Raw genomic sequence first — 20,343 nt, 5'->3', positions numbered from 1 at the left:
GTTTTCCTTCAGTCTCCCTGTTTCACTGCTGTGGAATTATATTTGCACCATAAACTTTAGGTCATGTCCTGTTACTGAGGGCTTCTGTAGGAGCAATTTATCACACTGTGCTTTCAGGTGAGCTTGATACTCATTGTATTTAACCCCCAAGGGAATACTCTTAGACAAATTACTTACATGGAAGTCACTTTTATGACATCTTAACAGTGAAAAAGTATATATTGGAGAAAAAAGGTCTCAAGAATTCATCTGTATTTTATCTGTGTTATCCCCTGCAAATCCAGTGGAGATTTTCTAGTGGGTCTTACGAGTCTGAATGTTTTGATAAGAGAAGGGTTCTATTTGAATGAAAAGACTTGCAACAATATATGGTGTTTTATTATATTTATTATAAGACTACATAAAATATTGTAATACAACAGGTTGTTTGCTTGGAAATCCCTCCTTGTGTCAATCTGTGTATTCAAAATGCTTAGTGATTCTGAGAGCTCTGCTCAGCAGTGCTGCAAAGGAAATCTGAAGTTGTTTAGAAATAGTCTAAAATTATTCATTTTAATAATTTAGGGTTCTTAGTCTCTCAAAACAGTAGTTTGGGAACTTAAAGATGTTCTACAAAGACAAAGGAGTATTAAGCAAAGTGAAAGGGAATGAAGGAATCAAATGTTGAAAGTGCACAAGAAATGAAAACAAACCACCTAAAACAGGACATGGTGTGTAAAAACTCAGCCTGTTGGTGTCACCATTCTTTACCAAACTTAGCTGATCACTAAGGCAGGGCTTCTCGCTGTAGTTTACCAGGAAAAATATCCAAAGCAATCTTTTTCAGAAATCCATGTATCTTAGAATTGTTTCTTACCAGAAGTGTGTTATGTTTTGACTCGGTGCAGATCAAGCCCCACTGAGGTCGTGGTCTATTTGAGTAAGAGAGAACTTTGAGATACAAGGGTGTGATTTGGTTTTTCCTAATCACGAATGTGAAGCTTCAGAGCAAACCAAACTCAGGTTTTCATACGTGCTGTCTACAATATGCTGAAAGGAACGTCTGGAGGCCCTTCCCTGTTAAATGTGTGTGATCAGGATGCTGTGTCTGTGGGCAGTGGGTGTTGGGATGTGTGGGAGATCCCAGGGAAAGCTTCACTTCCAGAGTGAGGGCAGGAAAACTGCAGGGCAGTGGTTAATATGTGTCCTTTGGAGGTTTCACAATGTGCAGTCGCCTCCAGCTTTTATGTGCCTTTAAGAAAAGCAGTCCCTGTATTAAACCATCTCATCCGCTGTTCTGATCTGCTCTGAAGAAGAAGTGGTTGGAGAGCACACCTACAGGAGTGAAGAAAAAAGAGTGCTTTGGGGGTTTTTTTAATTCCTCACAGAACAGCCCAGAGAAAGTGGAAAGTAATTACGTGAAAAATAATGACAGGTCAGTCCCTGTTTCCTACCACCGACCTGCTCTTATGAGGAAGGGCTTAGAATCCAAGAAATATGAAAGATGGTAGCATTACTTTCAATTTTTATTGAAATTTTTCTTTAAAAAAATATCATCTACTTCTTATCAAAATTTTGGCTACTTCAGAGAAGGAATATAATATTAAAATCTGGAGCCAGATATTACAAAAGGTTCTTTTCTATGAACCGAGACATTAAAAACATCTTCAAGAGCCAGAACCCTTTTCTAGGGAAATAAATCTGTTTGTAAACATTTGCTCTTTATATCTGAAAAGAAATTCATATTGAATGTGTTCCTGAACCTCCTTTATCAACATTGTCTCTGAGTGGTGATTTATGACTGTCTAGAAGCATTCAAATAACTACTAACTGGATATTTTAAAGTTTTGAGAAAGTCTAGTTAGTCACCTAAATGGACAACATGATCCTAATCCTATACAGTATAAAAAACCTAACAAACCAACTATGGTACAAATGGATGGAACCTATCACTGTGAGTTGAAAAATAATTAAAAAAAAAATAAAATATGCTTAGTTTAAATTAAAAAAATCCACATAGAAATTAATTATTCATTCCTATAACTCATCAGAACCTGTGTTTGAATACAGGAAGTTTTCAGGGTCATCTAAAACAGACAATTTAACTTTTTTTTTTTTTTGCCTTGCAATTTCAGTTGGAAGAGAACTTATCACTGCAAAAGGATTGGTAGAAAGTCCAGGAACTGTGTATGTTTTAAGAAATTTCCTTCTTGCATTGCTGGAATTTTCGTAGCTCCAGGACTTTTATCTGTATCATTTTCAAAGCTGATGTTTAAAATATTTTAGAATGTTTTAAATGCGGTTAATCAAATAAGACAGGACCAAGTTGAGGGTTTAGTTATATTCCTCTTTTCTAAAAGCTGATCTTGTGGAGGGCGTTTCTGGGGGCACAGTTTGATCTGCTGGGTTTAAACAGAAAAGTTCTAATAGAAACAAAAGTTGATGACATAACCCTAAGCCTCTATTTTTACATTTAATGTTTTTATAATGAAACAGTGTGAAGAAAACCACTACTACTTTGCTTCAGTATATAATATACAGAATCTTATTTATAGTAGTAGAACTAAGCAGACCTGTTAGTGGCAGAGAATAAATAAAGCCGTGTTTCTAGAGATGGGGGGGTTGCAGTGCAGAACTGGAGGGGGGTTATTTGCTCTTCTGTGGCTTAAGGACAACACTGCAATAGGATCTGATGCATGAAAACGAGTGTGGGGAGAGCTTTCTGGTGTTGATGTAGTTGTTTTCAAGATGCACGTGTTCCAAACGGGAATCTTCATTGTCCTCCTCCTCCTCCTCCTCGCTGTTGTCCCGATCGTCGTCCCCGATGTGAGTCCTGCAGATGCGCTCGGGGGGCACCGTCCTGGGACACGGGGGAGGGATTAGGTTATGATTATTCAAAATAACTCTCAATTTCATCATTTATTTTTGAGTTGCTCTTTATTTAGATATTTGAATATACTCAATAAGTAGATTAGATTTTCTCAATTATGTATTTATGGATGACTTTTTAAAAAGTCGTTCTTTTTAAAATTCTCTCCTTGCATTGATTTCTTACTTATATCATGTACTTCGTTTTCCTGAGGGAAGCATTGGCACGGTTGCTGAATGAAAACTTTCTCTATATAACACAGGGAAGATCCTCTGTCTGTCAGTGCTTTGCTTTGCAAACAGCACAGAGGGACTGGAGAGCTCCACAGCTGGGCCTGGCTGGAACCTGCTCCTCCACTCATTTTGGAATCCTTTGGGCTCTGCTCCAAGAGCACAAAAAGCTGGTGGTTGCTGTGCCTGTCAAAGTGTAGCTGCCCCAGGGGACGTGGCCCAAGCACTTCCGCAGCTTAATTTCTTGGACAAAACTGTTGTGCCACATCTTTGTGAGCATTTTCAACAACTCTGAGGGAGGGTGAAGTCTCACTTGTATCATATTCAGAAATACTGCAGAGGAAAACTCAGGATTTAGGTCTTCCTTCAGAATATTTTAAAATAAATATTTACTTTAAAGTAGCAAATTCCTAAAGCAAAGGGTGTCTTCTGGCATTTATTTTAATGCCATTAGCCTAACAAAGAGCTTGGAAATTACCTTATTTTGTTGTTGTTCAGTCTCAGAAAACGCAGTTTTCTCATTTCATCAATTCCAAATGGCACAGACTTAAGTTCGTTGTGATCCAAAAACAGCTCCCTCAGGGAGTGATATGCTCCAAAAAACGACACCGGGTCTATGCCATCGTCGGTGAGTTTGTTAAAGGACAGGTAGAGATACTCCAGCCCCGGCTTCATGTGGCCAAACACGTAACCTGGGATTCTTTCTATCTGGTTTCCTACAAGTACCAAGTGTAGTAAAGATTTTGGCAGGTAGGAGGGAACATGATACAATTTATTGTAAGAGAGATCGATTGATTCCAAGTTCCTGCATTAAAGGAGAAAAAAAAAACAAAAAAAAGGGCTGAAAAGGCTCTGCCCCAGCGCGTTGGTAATGCTTGATGGGATTACAGGGGAACTGAATTTCCAAGGGAATTTGTTTCTGTTCCTGGAACAGAATGCATTATATGGAACATGCTCCTGTGTAATTACTCTGGGAATAGAAGGAATGGAAGTCATGAATTAACAATCAAGCACAATGGTTTTGTTGATGGGAAGAGATCCTCAGTGATGAGCACAGAGGGGGCTGAACGGGGAACCCCGAGGGACTAATTTGGGTTTGCTGCAAAAACGAGTTACACTGAAGAACACGTAATGAGCTTGGGACTTCAGTCACCATCCCCTTAACGGGGAGTTTTCAACTTTGCTCTAAAGCCCGTTTGAACTGGAATAGTTTTGTGAATGAATCATCCCCACAGTGCTTCACTTCCCGGGCTGAGAGATGCTGTCAGTAGTCACAGCTTGGTGGTTCCCAGATGAAGGAATTCACACGTTCAGGGACAGGGCTGCGGTGCCAGCCGAGGCCGGGTACCCTCTGCAGCTTAGCAAATCATTTACCAGGAGGATCAAAAGCAGCGGCATCTTTTACTCCTACATTCTCATTACTTGCTCTGCTTATATTCTACTCACAGACAATGCATCATATTTACTTTTATGATTTTTAATCTAATGTGAAATAAGGCTAGGACACTATTAAATTATTTTTAAATTGCCTGCCAAATTATCGTATAATTCCATGGAGTATTATTTGTAATTGATGTTCACTTTTTTAATGGATGGTCAGAAAAAATATTGACTTCTATGTTAACATGATACAGATTTGAGGTAAAATATCTTTTAATTTGACAGCCAACTGTATACCTTCTAGATTATACAATTAAGAAAAAGCAATTAAGACAAATTAGCTAAGGAAAACACACAAATCAAAGGATAATTACGACTCTAAGTTAAAAATAATGAAGTGCAAATATTTATTTCATTATCTGACTCACTAGTAACAGAGAAAAATAAAATAAATGTCTTTTAAATGATTGCTACTTACTCTTGGTTTATCCAGGCCAAAGGTGCTATCCTGTGCTCTTCTAATTTGTTGTGCTTTAGCCCAATGACATTGATGTTTCTCGTGTGGTTAAAGCAAATTTCTGACACTTCTTCAATTTGATTATTTTCAAGATACAACTCCTGTAAGTGCATTTGGGAAGAAAATTTGTGAGGTTAAAATATACTGGTTTTCCTGCTCCAAATTCAAAATATAGCTGTTAGCTGCCCTCCACATTCCCTGGGATATCTACTGATTCCTGAATCTGAACCAGAGGCAGTTTGTAGCTGGAATGTGACCTTCAGGAACACAGTGTTTCAAAACAATTGTTTCGTTTTCTCATTTGTGAGAATACAGGTTGCTTTGAAAGGTAAAATAGAAAAAGAATTGTGTCTTTTGGGGTCTTTTTGGTTTGTTTGGCTTTTGGGGTTTTGCTTGGTGGGTTTTTTTGGTCAGTTGGTTGGGCTTTTTTGGTTGTTTTGTTTTCTTTTTACCTCGAGAGTGGCAGGAAGACCTTGTGGGATAATTCTAAATTTATTCCTTCCCAGTCGCAAATAACAAAGACTTTTCAAAGGATAAAAGGCCAAAGGACTGACATTCGCTTCACTAAGTTTGTTTCCTTCTAATTCCAGAGTGACCAAGTTCTTTAAACCTGAGGAGAAAAAGTGGGAATTTCTGTTAGTTAATGCCAGCTCACGGCTTGTTAAAATGCACGTTTGTAACGTAAAAGTGTTAAACATCACTCAGAGGAGTTCACAGGAGTTCATGAAAAATGTGGTGAAGGGATTTCATTGTCTCATAATCATAGAATTATCTTGTTTATAACTTTGTAGAGCTTTGGAGATTGAGCACAGCTTTATTTATAGTTTCCTCTCCCGGTTGGGATGGAAAGGGCGGCAGCTGCAGCCCTTGGACAGTGCTCCCATTTTTCCTGGTTGTGCAGCTGATGTCCAGGGCCCTGTGTGGGTGCTGACCTTTGTGCAGCTGCCCAGGGATCCCCCCGGGGCTCCAGCCACCGATGGGACAATGGGAATGTTCTCTTCCCTCGGGCTCATGTGCTGAGAGCCCCCAGTGGATTATCCCGTTCCTCCTCCTCGGCATCCAAGTGCAGGGCACAGGAGAATCAGTGGGGATCAGGGCAGATCATTTCAGAATAAAAAGTTTCTCATCCACAAATAATCCAAATCACTTCCTTTCCACAGAAGGCTTGTGTTGCTCCTCCTGACAGCACAGTTTGGGGATTTTAAACTAAAAGGCTCCTGCAGCCCTTGGCCCAAGTTTTCTTAGTCTTTAGATTGCTCCAGAGTGAGCTGTGGCACTAAACTGATCCAGTTTAGATGGGACCCTGTTGGCAGGAGATCAAAGGATAAAAAAGTCCATCAAATATGACATGCATAGTCCCCTTTCTTTTTTCTTTCTTTCTTTTTTTTTCTATCAGCCCACATTTAACTTGGCTTAGAATGATCATGGTTAACTCCAATTATATTCTACTTGATTTTTCACACATATCAAATTCCATTCACTTTAATGCAATTTAAAAATAATTAATGTATTTTCACCACACATGAAGCCGTCAGGTCACAGATCAGGAGAGTAGGTATCTTCAACATATTTCAAATCCATCTCTACTTAGTAACCTTAAATATAAACTCTGGGAGAGGAGCAGTTGCATGAGAAGGGAAAATGTAATTTTAAAAAACTTCATCATGTAAAGGCTTTTGTTGCCTTTTGAAACCAGGGCACACACAAAGGCAACAATTAGTTTTCTGCCTTTATCAAACCAGATGCATTTGGTTGAACACTCTCCTTTCCAAATTCATTTTAAGCTTTTCACATGATCAGTATTAGTTTTCTAAATACCTTTTAAGCCGTCTTCATCAATGGCATGAAGGTGGTTGTCATTTATTTTTATTTCTTCCAAAGTTGATGGCAGTTCAGAGGGAATATGGACCAGCAGATTTCCATCCAAATACAAACGTTTTAGCTTTTTCAGGATCTTAATCATAGGGATGAAGAAGAAAACTTAGATTATCCAAGTGTAAAATATATAGTCAAATATACAGTGTAATCAGAGTTAAGTTTTTCTTACACATGTTTTTTTGAAGATTTTCAGCAGCAATGCACTAGTATCCAGAGTCTAATTAATTGGTTTCTTTCTGCTAAATATAAATAAATGTGCCAGTTAATGCCATGTGTAACTGGAAGGGTTTGACTGAGCACATCAGCTCCCACAGCCATCCAACATCACTGTTTGCATCATTGCTGCTCCCTGTGAATCCTGGAGGCATTGCCTCACCACAGTACACAGCATTTAGGGGTTCAAAATACAAACATATATAAATAATGTGTTTATACTCTTCATTTGTGAGCAAATTGATGCTTTTCTGTCAGTCAGTGAATTTACTCAGGCAGAAGGACAGCAACTCTTTCAGTGACTGAGGAGTTTTATGACTGAAGCCAGCTTAAAAAACTGGTATGAAAAATTGTCCCAGCTTCACTGTGATAAATGCACATCAGTGTCATGCAGTGGGGGCATTTCTTGAAGAGAAGGTGGGGGTTTAGCACTGGGGCCAGCGAAGCCTTTTTTTCCTCCAGTTGGGTGTGAACTGCCTGGTGTGATAAAAGCTTCACTAAGATTTATTTCACGCCTGAGACACCTTGTTGGTCTGTCTTTGGCATCCTCTTTGATTTCACAGGAACTGAAGCCCTTGGAAATCAGCCCAGTCTGTCCCTGTTACACGGAGGGAGGTGTTGGACACAGCCCTGCAAGAAGGTTGATTGCATGGGGCAGGAAACAAAATTAGAAACATACCGTGATAATCCAATTTGTTGTTCAGATGCCTTTTGTGTTCATCTTGCCTGAAAAAGCAAGGCCTTAATGCCTGAAATCCACACCTGAATTACCAGCTGTACTTACCTGCTTTGGGAGGAATTATTACGGGGTTATTCTGCCTTCAAGTGAGGAATATGTAGGGGCACTTGAATATCCTGTTGTCACTTAAATTCCCTTGGCAAGGAAAAGTCTGAATATTGAAAGGCTTTGGACTATTTAATGAGAAAGCTGTTCTTTTAATAAGCAGCTGTGCTTGAAAGTTCCTCCTTAATGTAATGAGAAAGAGGATACATAAATTTACAAGTGTTGAACCTGAGTAATCCGGGTGTGTTCAGTGGAATTTGAGCCCTTCAGTGCTGAAATCTTGCAATTGCAATTGATGCAATATCAAGAAATTGTCTATCTTGTTGATTAACATTTAATACTTGGTGAATGTAATTTGTAAATTCCTAGATATTCCTGATTATGATGAGAAATTTATTGGAGTAGCCAGGTTTAACTGTATTGTAATTATAGAACGGTTACTTGCAAGAGGTGCAAACTGGTTTGGATCCATAAACTGAAAAGCAGGAAAAAACATTCCTTTAAAGCAGTAATTAGTGAGAGGATGGTAGAAGAGTTAAGCTTTCTTACTTTGAATGCTTTTGGACCTATGCCAGGAGAGGTAATGTTATTTTTACTCAGATCAATCCATTCCAAGTTAGGTATCCCGTTGAATGCTTCATCTGAGATAGTGGTGATGCTGTTTCCTAGGACAGAATTCAGGAAAAAGGTTTGAGTTATGAAATACAGTCTGCATCTGAATTGTGTAGTGTTGTACATGGAAAATATGTTACAGAAATAGTTGTGTACAGTAATCATGTGGAGATATGTTCATAAAACATTAGTAAGCAAATTTGGCATTTTTAATTTATTGTTTTGGAGGCTTAGCTGGAAAATTCAATCCAATCCATTTTTATGATAAGGAGCAAAAAAGTATTACAGTTCTGTTGACTGCATTTAAGTATGAATAATGTTATGGAAGTCATGCAAAGTAGACCCATTAGTTACCTGTAAGGTCTAAACTTGTGAGATCTGGATCTGAGATTGGTGGTATTTGTGTAAGTTTGGCATTAATGCAGCTTACTGTGGTGTCTGAGGTGGAACATCCAGATGGCAAAGGAGGAGCTTCCACGGGTGGAACAGGAATTGGGAAATGAGATGGAATTCGGAAAGGCCCATCATCTTCCTCGCTGTCAGAATGCAGTTCCTCTTCTGCAGCTCCTGTTCTTGTGCTGGGCCTCTTCCCTCTGCCATGGCCTTTGTGCTTCTGGCGGTTTCTTTTGCCTTTCCTTTTTCTTTTCTTTTCGCCCTTTCTGTGACCCTCCTTAACCTCTGTCACTTCTGTTTGAAGCAGTTCATCCTTTCCAGTCTGAGTCCTTGCTGATGGCAAGACATTGGTGATATCAAGGTCACTGGGTTCTGGAGAGTCTCCAGACAACTCACTTATGTCATCCAGTGAAATAATACTTGAATTCAAAGAGGAGCCTGAGCAGAGCAATGAGAACATAAAAAACCAAACCAAAACAACACAAAAGAGTCTGGTAAGAAACTAAAATTGGAGTGAACATTGTGTCCCACGTATAGTAAATATATAATGGCTATAGAATAGTATTCCTCTTAGAATATGGTTTGAATGAATGAAAATAATGTCTTAGATTGCTGCTTGACAAAAGAGAAATACTTTACTGAGAAATGGTTGAGCACTACAGAACAGTTTGTGCACAGGTGTGATTTATGGTAGCTCCAGAAAGAAGGTGGGAAAATTATTATAGCCTTCATTAGCTTCCTTTCTGACTTAATATTAGTTAGTTTTTTGTGTTGAGGGAGGAAAAATAGTATGTCTGGGAGCGGGAGGTAATCTGGATAAAATTCACAGAGGTTAAGGCTTGTTCTCTGCAAGGGATGTCAGGTGAGGAGTTGGCTGCAAGTGGGGATCTCACCAGGGAGATGCATTAACTCCATTACCAAAATGCAGTTTTTACTTGCATAATAGGGCAATTCTAATAAAAGGAGTTTAATTGTTTCAATCAGCGTGACTTCTAGTTCTGCAGTTAATTCCTGTGGTGTCTCATCTCAGAGTATTTCAGTGTCACATGCACACACACACAGGGCTAAATAACATTATTATGGTTATTTATGGTCGAGTTCAGTACTTTGCAGACATAAGATACTGGGAGTGGGGGGAGGAAATCACATTTCATCTTCATCTCCTCCATTCCTTGTCTTTTCAAAAGTACTAATTTTATTTAAATGTTGTTAGAGAAGCAAGATCACGGTTCTGTTGCTCCTCTTGTGAGTTAACTTTCTTATCTTGATTTGTATCAAACAGCTGCACGTTTTTACCCTCCTGGCAAAGACCGACCGGTCTGTGTGTCTAATACATTAACAATGGCCAGTAGTTACTGACTGGTGTGTTCCATACCAGTATCAGAGCAAACTGGGCAGCACTCCCCCTCGGGTATGACGGTGTGGGGACATCTCAAGGGGTGGCACATGGCTGTGTCACAGATCACCTCTCCCTGGGAGCAGAGGCAGGTGACGCAGGGCCTGGGAGACCAGACGGCTTTGTCGAACATGATCATCCCGTTGGCTGAGCACTGCCCCTTCTTCCCTGGGGACAGAACACGGAGAACTGGGGTCAAACAGCTCCAACTGAAAGCAAACCGACAGTGTTCATTTAAAACTTTGGAAAGAAGCACTGCTGCTGAGGGGCTTTTGCATGGCAGTTCCTCTTTCCTCTCCACCCTTAGCAGAAATCACAGATCTCAGTGGAAGTTGTGCACAGATACAGTTGAGAAAGAAGCAAGTTTTCCTTGGAGTTAAAATAAGTCATGCAGAACTTGAATATTTTTACAGACCTCCTTCTGTTTCTCTGTTGTTCACTAGACGTTTTTTCTAATACCTTGCACATTAAATAAGACAGTTTTGTTAAGGCTCTGTGGAACCAGGAAAGTAACAATATTTAAGTTATAGTGACTCTTCATAGGCTTGATGGAAGTCAAGTCTATTCTGTGGTGACTGGTGGGATGGCAAACATCTCCCCTTCCCTGTAATTTCCTTTATCTGAAAAAAACCTGTTTACTAGGAAAGTAGCAAGCTAAAATAACTTGTGTTAATAAACACTGCCTCCAAAGTTTCTGGGCATTAATCTACAAAAAAAAAGAGATTTCCCCAGGTTACAAGTTGAAATTTTCAGAAAGAAACGTAGGTTCCTTTTGTAAGCTCTACCCAGATATTCAGTAGGCAAGACATTTGGAGGTGTAAAGACCTGGGAAGGAAACTAATCCAGGTCCCTTTCCTTCCAGTGATGGAGTTTACCCAGCAAAGGTTTCCCTGGGCAGTTCTCACCCACACTCCAGGATAAACATTGCACTTTAGCATCATGCTTTTCTTTTTGGTCTTTTGAGAAAAGGAAAGCCAAGGCTGAGATTCTTCATCCCATGCAGACCTTCCTATTTTTGAGTGTACCTCTAAATGTGGTGAGAACCTGAACTCCCTGCCTGCCTTCCTTTTCCTCTGCAGTTAACCTGAGAATGCATTGCTGAAGTGTTGTTTCAAGCTGAAAAACCATTTCTAAGTTACTTTTTACTTCCCTGCATATAAAGAAAAAAAAAGTCCTCTTTTCCTATTCAGTTTGACTTTCTCCTTCTGATGAAGGCTGTATAATGCAGTGGCAAAACCTTATCTCATCTGAATTTGCATGCCAAGTGTATCATTTGTGATACACCAATTGTCTTTGGAGGGGTTGTTTGCAGGGTTTGTTTTCCCACACTCCACCCTGGTCCTCAATTTTAAGAAGAGTACTCAGGATAGCCTCAAAATGTCCTTGAAAGATTATTTTAAATATTAGGTTTGAAGTGTCTGTGGAATTAATATTTGTCTCAAAATGAGGCATTTTGCAAAGTCCTTCAAGGCAGTCGTACTGTCACCTTCATAACAAAGGTCTTCTTTTGCCCTTCTATTTAAAGACCATTGGATATGAACCTGTTTCTAGAACAAAAATTATCAGAATTATCCAGTTTGGATGTTCCTCAATATTTTGTATATTTTTAAGAATGCTTTGATTTAAGTTACTCTCAGGATGGAAAAAGCGAGAAATTAATGTTCTGAACAGTTGCATCTTGTTTTTTTCAGGGGTCTGGGATATCTGTGCCTCATTTCAGCCACATAAAGTTGTGCTCTAATCTACTGAAACCACGTTAAGTGGAGGAGGAGAGGCCCAGGCCAAATGTTAGTTGGCTCTAAGTCCCTTGTCACTCTACCCAGGTATCTGTAATCCAGCTGTTTGCTGGATCCTGACTTCTGGTTTTTATGTGCTTGCCAGGAAGCCACAATATTTCTTTTAAATAATTTCCAAAGGAAACACAAAAAGAATGCTCCACTTTCTCATGTTAAACAATAAAACATCAGCTGTTCCAGAGGAGCGTGATCTGGCTCGAGGAGGAAATTCTTCTGTGCTTCCTAAAATTCTTTAGGTTGTTTTAGCTGTTAGACTGCATCTGAAGTTGGTGCAAATCTGTCTGAATAAGCATAAAGATATGAGTTACCGGGCTTGGCCTCTGCAGGCTTCTGTAACAATTTATCTTGTTTTCTGTGGCCATGGGAGTTACTTTATCTGGCAGGACACGGGTGTGCTCAGAGGCAAAGAGGGACCTTGTGGTGCATTGCAGAACTGCTCTCTGGCATTGTGGAATTCACATAAAACTCTTGTGGGACACAATAAAGGCTGGGCTGAGATGCTCCTTAAATATCCTGGCCCCTGAGGAACTTCACAGGATGGTACAGGGAGAAGTGGGGATCAAGAGGTATTAGAAATAGTGCAACAGTGAACATCCTATTCTGCTCTGCTCAATGGACAGGCTGCAAAAGACAAACAGCTGCAAATGTTGTGGTGAACTGTTTGATTTAATTTAAATATTCACGTGATTTTTACCTGGAGGAAGGAGATATGTCTGGTTACTGTAAAACCTTCATTTAACTGTTAATTTTCATTCTGCATAAATCTGTAATTTTATTTTTTTTTTTTTTTAGGCTACTGAGAGCAAAACAAGTAGCTAGGATAGTTGAAATTGAGGTTTGGATTGCATTTTCTTCTATTCTGGAGCATGATTAATAATAGTGTTCTATTATTTAATAGGCTCTGTTTTTTCCAAATCTGACATGAACTTGAAAAAATTTTGAACTTTAAAAGCTAGACTAAAAAATACCTTGTGGTTCAAGTCTTTGGCAGATGTGCACAGGACTTTTAACCTTTGGAAATATGGTGTAAATTCAGCGTGAAGTTCCAAATAAAATGAGTTCAGTGGTTTTAGCTCAGCTTTTGGATGCAAATCCAGATAGAGAGAAACAAGTGGGGTGGGGAGGGGGAAGAGCTGTGCATTATTTCAGCATGACTGATGGTCCTGACAGAGACACTGGAATATCTTACATGGAGTGTGTGCTACTTATGTGGTATTTTCCTCTATTTAATTTTAAAAATATTTTTAAATTAGAGGTTTGACGTTAGTAATGTGTATAATATTGTAATGCACACTGGAAATGCCATGGTCAGGAGTTTTGCTACTTTGGCCATTAAAATCCCTGACTTTAAAGGACTTTATTTCAAACAGTTCAGCCGTTCTCAAAGTGAGGACTCACAACAAATAGTAATTATTAAGAAAATGTGGCTAAAATGTGTTTGGCCATTTGAGAACTATGAACCTGGTACACATGCCTCTTGGGAGACACACTGAAAGGCTTAACTTTGTGCTTATAAAATAGGTTATTATCACTTTACGCAGATTAGTGGTTATCAGGACATTGTACTTTTTTTCCATAAAGCTCATTAAATTGCATATGATGATTTCACTTATTGTGTGATCTCCTGGTGCTGGAATGGAAGTATCCATGTCTTTATCTTTATTAGCTGTAGAGTGGACACAACCTCATATTGAGTCCTCACAAAATCCCATTGTCTTTCTTTTCTTCAACCCTCAAACTTCCTTGTATGAAAAGAAGTGTTGAACATCTCAGTAATTTTCAACTGGTTAATAACTGTGGTTTCAAAATTGGGAAGTACTGATAGTGGTGTTCAGTTGTTGTTATTTTCAGAAGGGATCACTGGTTGTTAAACCTAATTTCCTGCTTTGTGAGTCATAATTTCTCATTTGTGACGTTGAACATAAAATCACAACATCCTAGAGCAAGAGTTCTGACTTTTTTGTTGCATTAAGAACCAAAGAGACACTTAACAACTATCAGTTCTCAATCCCTGACTAGTCTTGTATTCTTTGAGGAGGTTTAGAGAGGCAAGACAGGTTTACTGAAACCAAGACAGGTTTCAGTAAAGGTCAGTGAAATTATACTTTCTACCTGTTTGTTTTTTAAGGCATCAAATCCTCTTCCCTACCTCTCCTTCAAAAACCATAAAATATATATTAGTGCAGCAATGTGAGAACCTCTAGATCACCAAAAAGGCAAGTTTAATATAAATCATACTGTTGAACTGCTCTTAAGTAAATTTGGGTTTTCAATACAGATGGAGCATGAGTGACCTTGTGTTGAATGACTGGGGTTTTTCTCTCAGCTCAGTTTTCTAATGCAGGTTTCATATTGCAACTCTTGCTGTGTTATTAAGTTATTTACAAAGTAAAGAATTACTCTTGAAATATTGCATGTAGACATGGTTTGAGTGCTACCTATCAAAAATACAACAAGAAAAAATAGTAGAACTTAAATTCATTTTAATTAACACTGATGTTATTGGTATTAATTCCTCCGTGAAATGTTAATTGACTTAGGAGATATGTCAAGCAATAAATTCTTCAAAACAGTCTTCAAGCTTGTTACACATTTGAAATTATGAAAATATCCCAACAAATTTTTGATTAGTTAAGAACAAACGATAATGCAAAAAAATTGTGGAAAATATTAGTTACCTGGCAAAGCAGGATTTAACTAAAAAGCCTCATATGCCAAACCACAAAATTACTGTGAAAGGCCACAGCTCTTTGAAGAATTGATATGTTTCATTTAAAATCAAGAGAAAAATGAGCCCACCCTGAGCAGCAGAGGGGCTTTGCTCTTACCTGGCAGGACACTGTAACTGGACTCGTGCTCCCCCAACCCTACGAGAGAGTCAAACACTCCCAGGACGCTGTCATCGATGTTAATGAGGGGGATCCCGGGCACGGCGGGCTCGGGGAGCTCCATCCTTGGCTGCCTCGGGATCCTGTGCCCTGCCAGGGAGCCCCTTCCCAGGCCTCGGGGGTGCATCCTCCTGCTGTGCCCCCCGGGAAGGGCTCTGCCTTCACCGGGACAAAAATCAACACCCAGGGAGACGAGCAGGAAGGAACAGAGCAGTGGTGTCGCCTGCATGGCCTCCTGTGTCCCAGAGAGTATCCTGGAACGGGAAAAAGAGGAAAATTAGATACCTGCAGAGCTGTCAGGACTGTGGCAATCCTAGGGCACTTCTCAGAGCAGGTGGAGCAATACATGGGAGGTATAACCAAGCTTCCCCTTGGGAAGAAATTGCCCTGTGAGGCCTGAAGTAACTACCCTGAATTTAGTGGTTCTCTGCCCTCACGGGCAATAGTCAGACTCAAATAGGTGCTGGCTTTGGGGTTGCATTTGAACAGATGGTTTGGATTTGCAGGGCCAGCAGGCATTTGCAATTCCATAATTGTTACTGCTCCCAGCAGTGGAGCTCTTGGGAATTCTGTGAGGTGTTCCTTCCCTTTTTTTGATTGCTAGTATTTCTTCCAGATCATTGTAACTTCTGAACATGGGAATGGCAAACTAACAGAAAAATGCCGTATTTATTTCTGATGTGGTGCCCCAAATGCTTTTGGGTTGGCATTTCTGTGTAAGGGATTTTTCATCATAGATGAAGAGATACCTTCCGTTTCTGGCCATCCTCTTCTCCAACAGGATCTGTTTGGTTCTGCAGAGGAGACCTTTGGGTTTGGTCACAATAGTGCTATTTCCCCGTTGTATTAAGCACAGGCAATCTAAAAATGATGATCTATAATGGGTTGTGCTCTGCATTTACTTTTTAAGCAAATCAAAACAATTGTGTATCTTGAGCCTTCTTATGCTCGTGACAGAAAAATTACATTGACTGTCACCAATAGGTGGCATTCCAAAACAGAGCAGCCAGGATTCGGGAGTGTGCAGAGGAAGCACATCCAGCAGGGGATTTGTGTGGAAATAGGGCCCTGCATATCCCAGGTTATCAATGATTTGTCAAAGCTCTGTTGCACAATTCTCCCATAAAGGAGATGCTCTTGGCCTGTGGCCTATTTTAACTGAGACAGCAGAGGCAGAAAACACTCGTGTTCTTGTGGTGGTGAGAATTAGAGAAGAACCTGAGACTTGGAGCACTTTGTGGCCAAGACAAGGCTTAGAGCATGTCCACGGTTCTTCTCTAAGGAAGCCTTGAGGGGATTAAAAAACGCTTTTTCCTGATGTTCATCAGTCTGGCTTTATATGTCGACTTTATATTTTATAAATGCAAGATAGTTTCATTTCAGGAGCTGGAACTGTGGTTTTGCCTGCATCAGATTTTGTTAAAAAGCTTGTTCATCTTGGTATTTATATAACAGATCAGATTTTTGGTACAACTTTTGGTTTATGCCTAGCTGTTCTTTAACATAAGACACACGATTGATTGCATATTTTTCATGCTTTCCATGGGATAATTCTCATATTCTTTTTATTCTCACATTTTAAAATGGGAAGTTGGGAGGAAATAAGCTGAAGACAGGATGCATTTTACTTCTTTTTAATATTGTAGTTTCTGTGCTCAACTATTTTAGCTTTAAAATGTTATAGCAGATCTAGATATTAATTTGCAGAATTTGAAGTTAATGTTTTTGTTTCCATATAAAGGGGATTTGAAATGCAAATGTCTCACACAAATCCTCACAGCATCTCATGTAAGGACAAGGTTCTGAAATGAATCCAGGCTTCAGTTTGCTGCTTGCTACCCATCAGAAATCAGTCATTCCAAAATGCCAGACAGACTCTATCCTGGGTTTTTATTTACAGAAATCGCTGTTAATTAACGTATCAAATAGATGCAGGAGCTTGTGCTCTGCATTGAAAATGCCTGTTCTTGTTCAGAAAGTGCTTATTTCTGAGCACCTCAGGACAAATGACCTCATGCTTTGGTTTCTGACTTACTTGGTAATGACGGGCTATAAAATTACACAGTAAACTTGTGTTCCCCAGCTTTGGCTGACACACACAAAGAGCCCTCGGGGAAAAGGCAATGTAAAAAGAAAAGTCTTGGACATGTGTGTTCAGTCTGTCGAGTTACTGACATCTTAATTATGGGCACATTTTTCTAGGATACTTTATAATCACACTGCAGTTACAATGCTGCTACATTACAATTGGGCTTTTTTAACATTTAACCATTTCTTCCTGTCACCAGAGGCATGACTGAAATACTTTCCCATTTCCCATGTATTTTTAGAAGTCAGGAATAATATAGGGTGAATTACATTATATTTACTGTACAAAAGATGTTTCGCTATGAACTTCAATAAAAGGTAAAATTCTGTAGTAAATCAAATTATCTTAAAGTGACACATCTTTTTATAAAATACTTTATAAGTACGAGTAAAAAAACCTCAAAAACAAAATAACAGAAAATACATACCATACCCTCCCAAATAATATATCTTTATAAACTAATCCTGTTCATATATGTGAGTTTATATGCTGTATTTTCACACCAATTTAACTCCTCAGTACTGAAAGCTTAATATTGCTACTTTCAGCCAAATGGAGTTCTTTGCATGCAAAACACTGGGCTACTGAGTTTCTTTCTTTGGCTTATTTAACAAGTGTTGTCTCACATTTTAAGGCCCAAATTGTGAAAGCCTTAAGGGCACTGGGCCTTTCCTGGCCATGACTGGGATCCTCGGATCATCTCTCAGGAATTTATATTTAGTACCCGGCCAGCCAACTTCTGATTTGGGGAAAATTCAGCCTATTCAACTGAGGATTTTTGTAATAAATGATTACATAGTAAAATAAAATTATAGGTAGCCAGTATAATGAATTTATGATATGTTTGTGTTGCCAGATACTCTCAACATGGCTGCATTGCTATACTTCTTTTAATTTTACCCCAAATGTTTAAGCAGGCACAGTATGTGAAGGCATCTTTATTATCTTTTTTACCATGTGTTCAGTAGTTTGTAGCTTTCAAAATGTTTATCTTCAGTAAGTTCAGCTGTTCTGTTAATGGAAATAGTTAATTTCTAAAGGAGGGACCCTTTAGAAATCCCAGAGTATCAGAATTTATTAAATAATCCATTTTTATCTACTCAGTCTAAATTCAAACACGTTTCTAAGATGTCAGCATTATTTCTCATGACACGCAGGGGTTAAAGTGCTTTACCAAGATTTTTCACATACCCTTTAAATTTATTGCATAGAAATGAGTTACATTTAGCCAAAAACTAATCGCACTCTCCATTAAAGTTGGATGTGCGTGGCAAACATTAACACAGAACAAGCAGATCAACGGGTACTGCACACTACATCCAGAAAAGCATTTCTGTCCAGTATAGCTAAATATAGCTCACGTTCTTTCACACATATTTGCAAAGTTAACATGAAGTTTAAGCCATTCAACACCATGCTTTAAGCAGTAATTTAAAATGGAAAACATTTTACCTTGTAATCTAACCTAACAGCAGATTCTGCTTGCTGTCATTTAGTCTCCCGCTGCAACTGAAACAGAACCACAGTGATATCTTTAAAACAAACAGAGAAACGGTTGGGGTTGTTGAAACATGTGGGACGATTCCTTTAGTTAGGTCTGGAATAGCTCCTTTCCCTGGGGGCAAACGCTGCTCGGTTCTGTGTGCGGAGGATCAGCTCGTGCCGGTGCTCGGAGCACTCGAACCTCACTCCAGGCAAAGGAAAAGCAGCACAATGTGCTCGGTCCGGAGGCTGACAAGGCACAGCTGGGAATCCTCTGCCAGCACTTACAGTTGCATAAGGAACAGGAAAGTGGAGTGTTTTCAAAAGAAACAAACAAAAAAAAAAATGTGTGTTTTATTCTGTTCTGGTTTATGGATTTAGAAGTTTAGTTTCTTAGTGGTATGGCTTTAATGTAGATTTATTTGAAAGAATAAGATATAATGCAGTTTGGCAAACGTAGCCTTAACATAAAGACATTTATTAAAGTTAGAACTTTTTTCTTCAATTCATATTTTCTTAATCCACTCCTGCCCTTCAAACCTGTAATCTATAAGCAGCAAACCTTTTTGTTGAAGTTTTAGCATGGAAAATGTTTCTTTTGTCCACTTACAACAATAATTTCACCATAAGTTGTAGCTTATGGACGGAAAATAAAACGACCGAAGCACTTTCCCTTCATTTTTTTCCTTTGTAAGGCTAATTACATCCTGAAACATGATCCTGAAGCAGAGCTCTGCAGAGCTGCAGTGAAGTTGGGAATCCAAGTAGGAGAAGTGAGCGTGAGGGAAGGGAGGGAGTGATGGTACGTTACCACAAGTCCTTGGTGTGCCAGCAGAGCCTTCTCCTGCATCCCCAGATATCGCGTCTGCGGAGTGTCCGGGTGGGATGAGTGGGATGGTGGGTCTGCTGAGCTTCAGAAATGACAAATTTACCTGGGAGGCAGAGTTGTCTGAGCTCTTCTGACATTAAAAATTTGTCGTTTGGTTGAACTCACACTCTGAGGAATGTTTAGACAGATAGTCGTGGACTGGTATAACCATTGAGTTGACCATAATTGTTGGCAGTATGTGGTGGAAAGATACTGGGAAAACACATTGTCTCTTAAAATAGTCACTCACTTCCTACTGTGCTCTGCTGTGCAAAGGCAAAAGAAGGAATATTAAACTTTTGTACTTTATCTGGAGCTGTTTAAAAGGGATGGAGACAGCCACACTTAACAAATGGAGATGGCATCTGAAATGAGGGCACGGCTCAGGACCTGTGCTGGAAGCATTGGGCTGTAAAGGGAGAGTTGAACAGTTCTTTGAAAACAAGTGTGGAAAAGAGCAGCAAATTAGATCATCTTGTCAGGGTTGTGCATGTCAGGTGAAAGACTTTATGTGTTTAAACGATGGTGTATTTATTAGAGATAAAAGTGGCGGCATTCACTTCAGTGTATATTTAAATGCAGCTTCTGATGCCTTTGTGCATGTGAAGCTCTGGTTCAGTGCATCTGCTTTGGATGTGGCATCTCTGACCATCTAGTAGATCCTTGAAGCTGGATTTCTTAGCTTGTGTCATCTCTGTAATTTTTGAAAGGTCAATGTCTTTCAGCAGCTTTCCAGAGCTGAGTGGGACACAGTCTGTCTCTGCTAGATCATACAGTGAAAATCCTAAATCCTCTAAGCAGACTGAAGGATCTCTGAAGGTGTTACTGAATTTACACCTCTCTTATGAAGACAGGTTGAGAGAGTTGGGGCTGTTCAGCCTGGAGAAGAGAAGGCTTTGGGGAGACCTTAGAACCCTTTCCAGTGCCTAAAGGGGCTCCAAGAGAGCTGGAGAGGACTTTGGACAAGGG

At 39.4% G+C, this 20,343-nt stretch overlaps 2 protein-coding genes across 6 annotated transcripts in view; one reads left to right on the top strand and one right to left on the bottom strand.

Annotated features, from left to right (window-relative positions):
* Nucleotides 1-20,343, top strand: part of LOC113995856 (centromere protein P) — a 128,806-nt gene that overhangs the window by 84,545 nt on the left and 23,918 nt on the right. The gene's annotated exons all lie outside the window — the stretch shown is intronic.
* On the bottom strand, nucleotides 370-18,676 carry ECM2 (extracellular matrix protein 2). The gene is made up of 10 exons (XM_027735219.2): nucleotides 18,477-18,676; nucleotides 14,876-15,189; nucleotides 10,231-10,419; nucleotides 8,817-9,293; nucleotides 8,400-8,515; nucleotides 6,794-6,929; nucleotides 5,428-5,585; nucleotides 4,937-5,076; nucleotides 3,557-3,883; nucleotides 370-2,839 (listed from the first exon to the last, which is right to left on the bottom strand). The coding sequence occupies exons 2-10, from the start codon at nucleotides 15,162-15,164 to the stop codon at nucleotides 2,626-2,628; spliced, it is 2,046 nt and encodes a 681-aa protein (XP_027591020.1). The 5' UTR covers nucleotides 15,165-15,189; nucleotides 18,477-18,676; the 3' UTR covers nucleotides 370-2,625.

This window comes from Pipra filicauda, unplaced genomic scaffold, assembly GCF_003945595.2.
Source record: "Pipra filicauda isolate LSUMZ 115617 unplaced genomic scaffold, ASM394559v2 scaffold102_size2360937_pilon, whole genome shotgun sequence".
Lineage (NCBI taxonomy): Eukaryota > Metazoa > Chordata > Aves > Passeriformes > Pipridae > Pipra > Pipra filicauda.
This window is presented reverse-complemented; position numbering and strand designations above follow the sequence as displayed.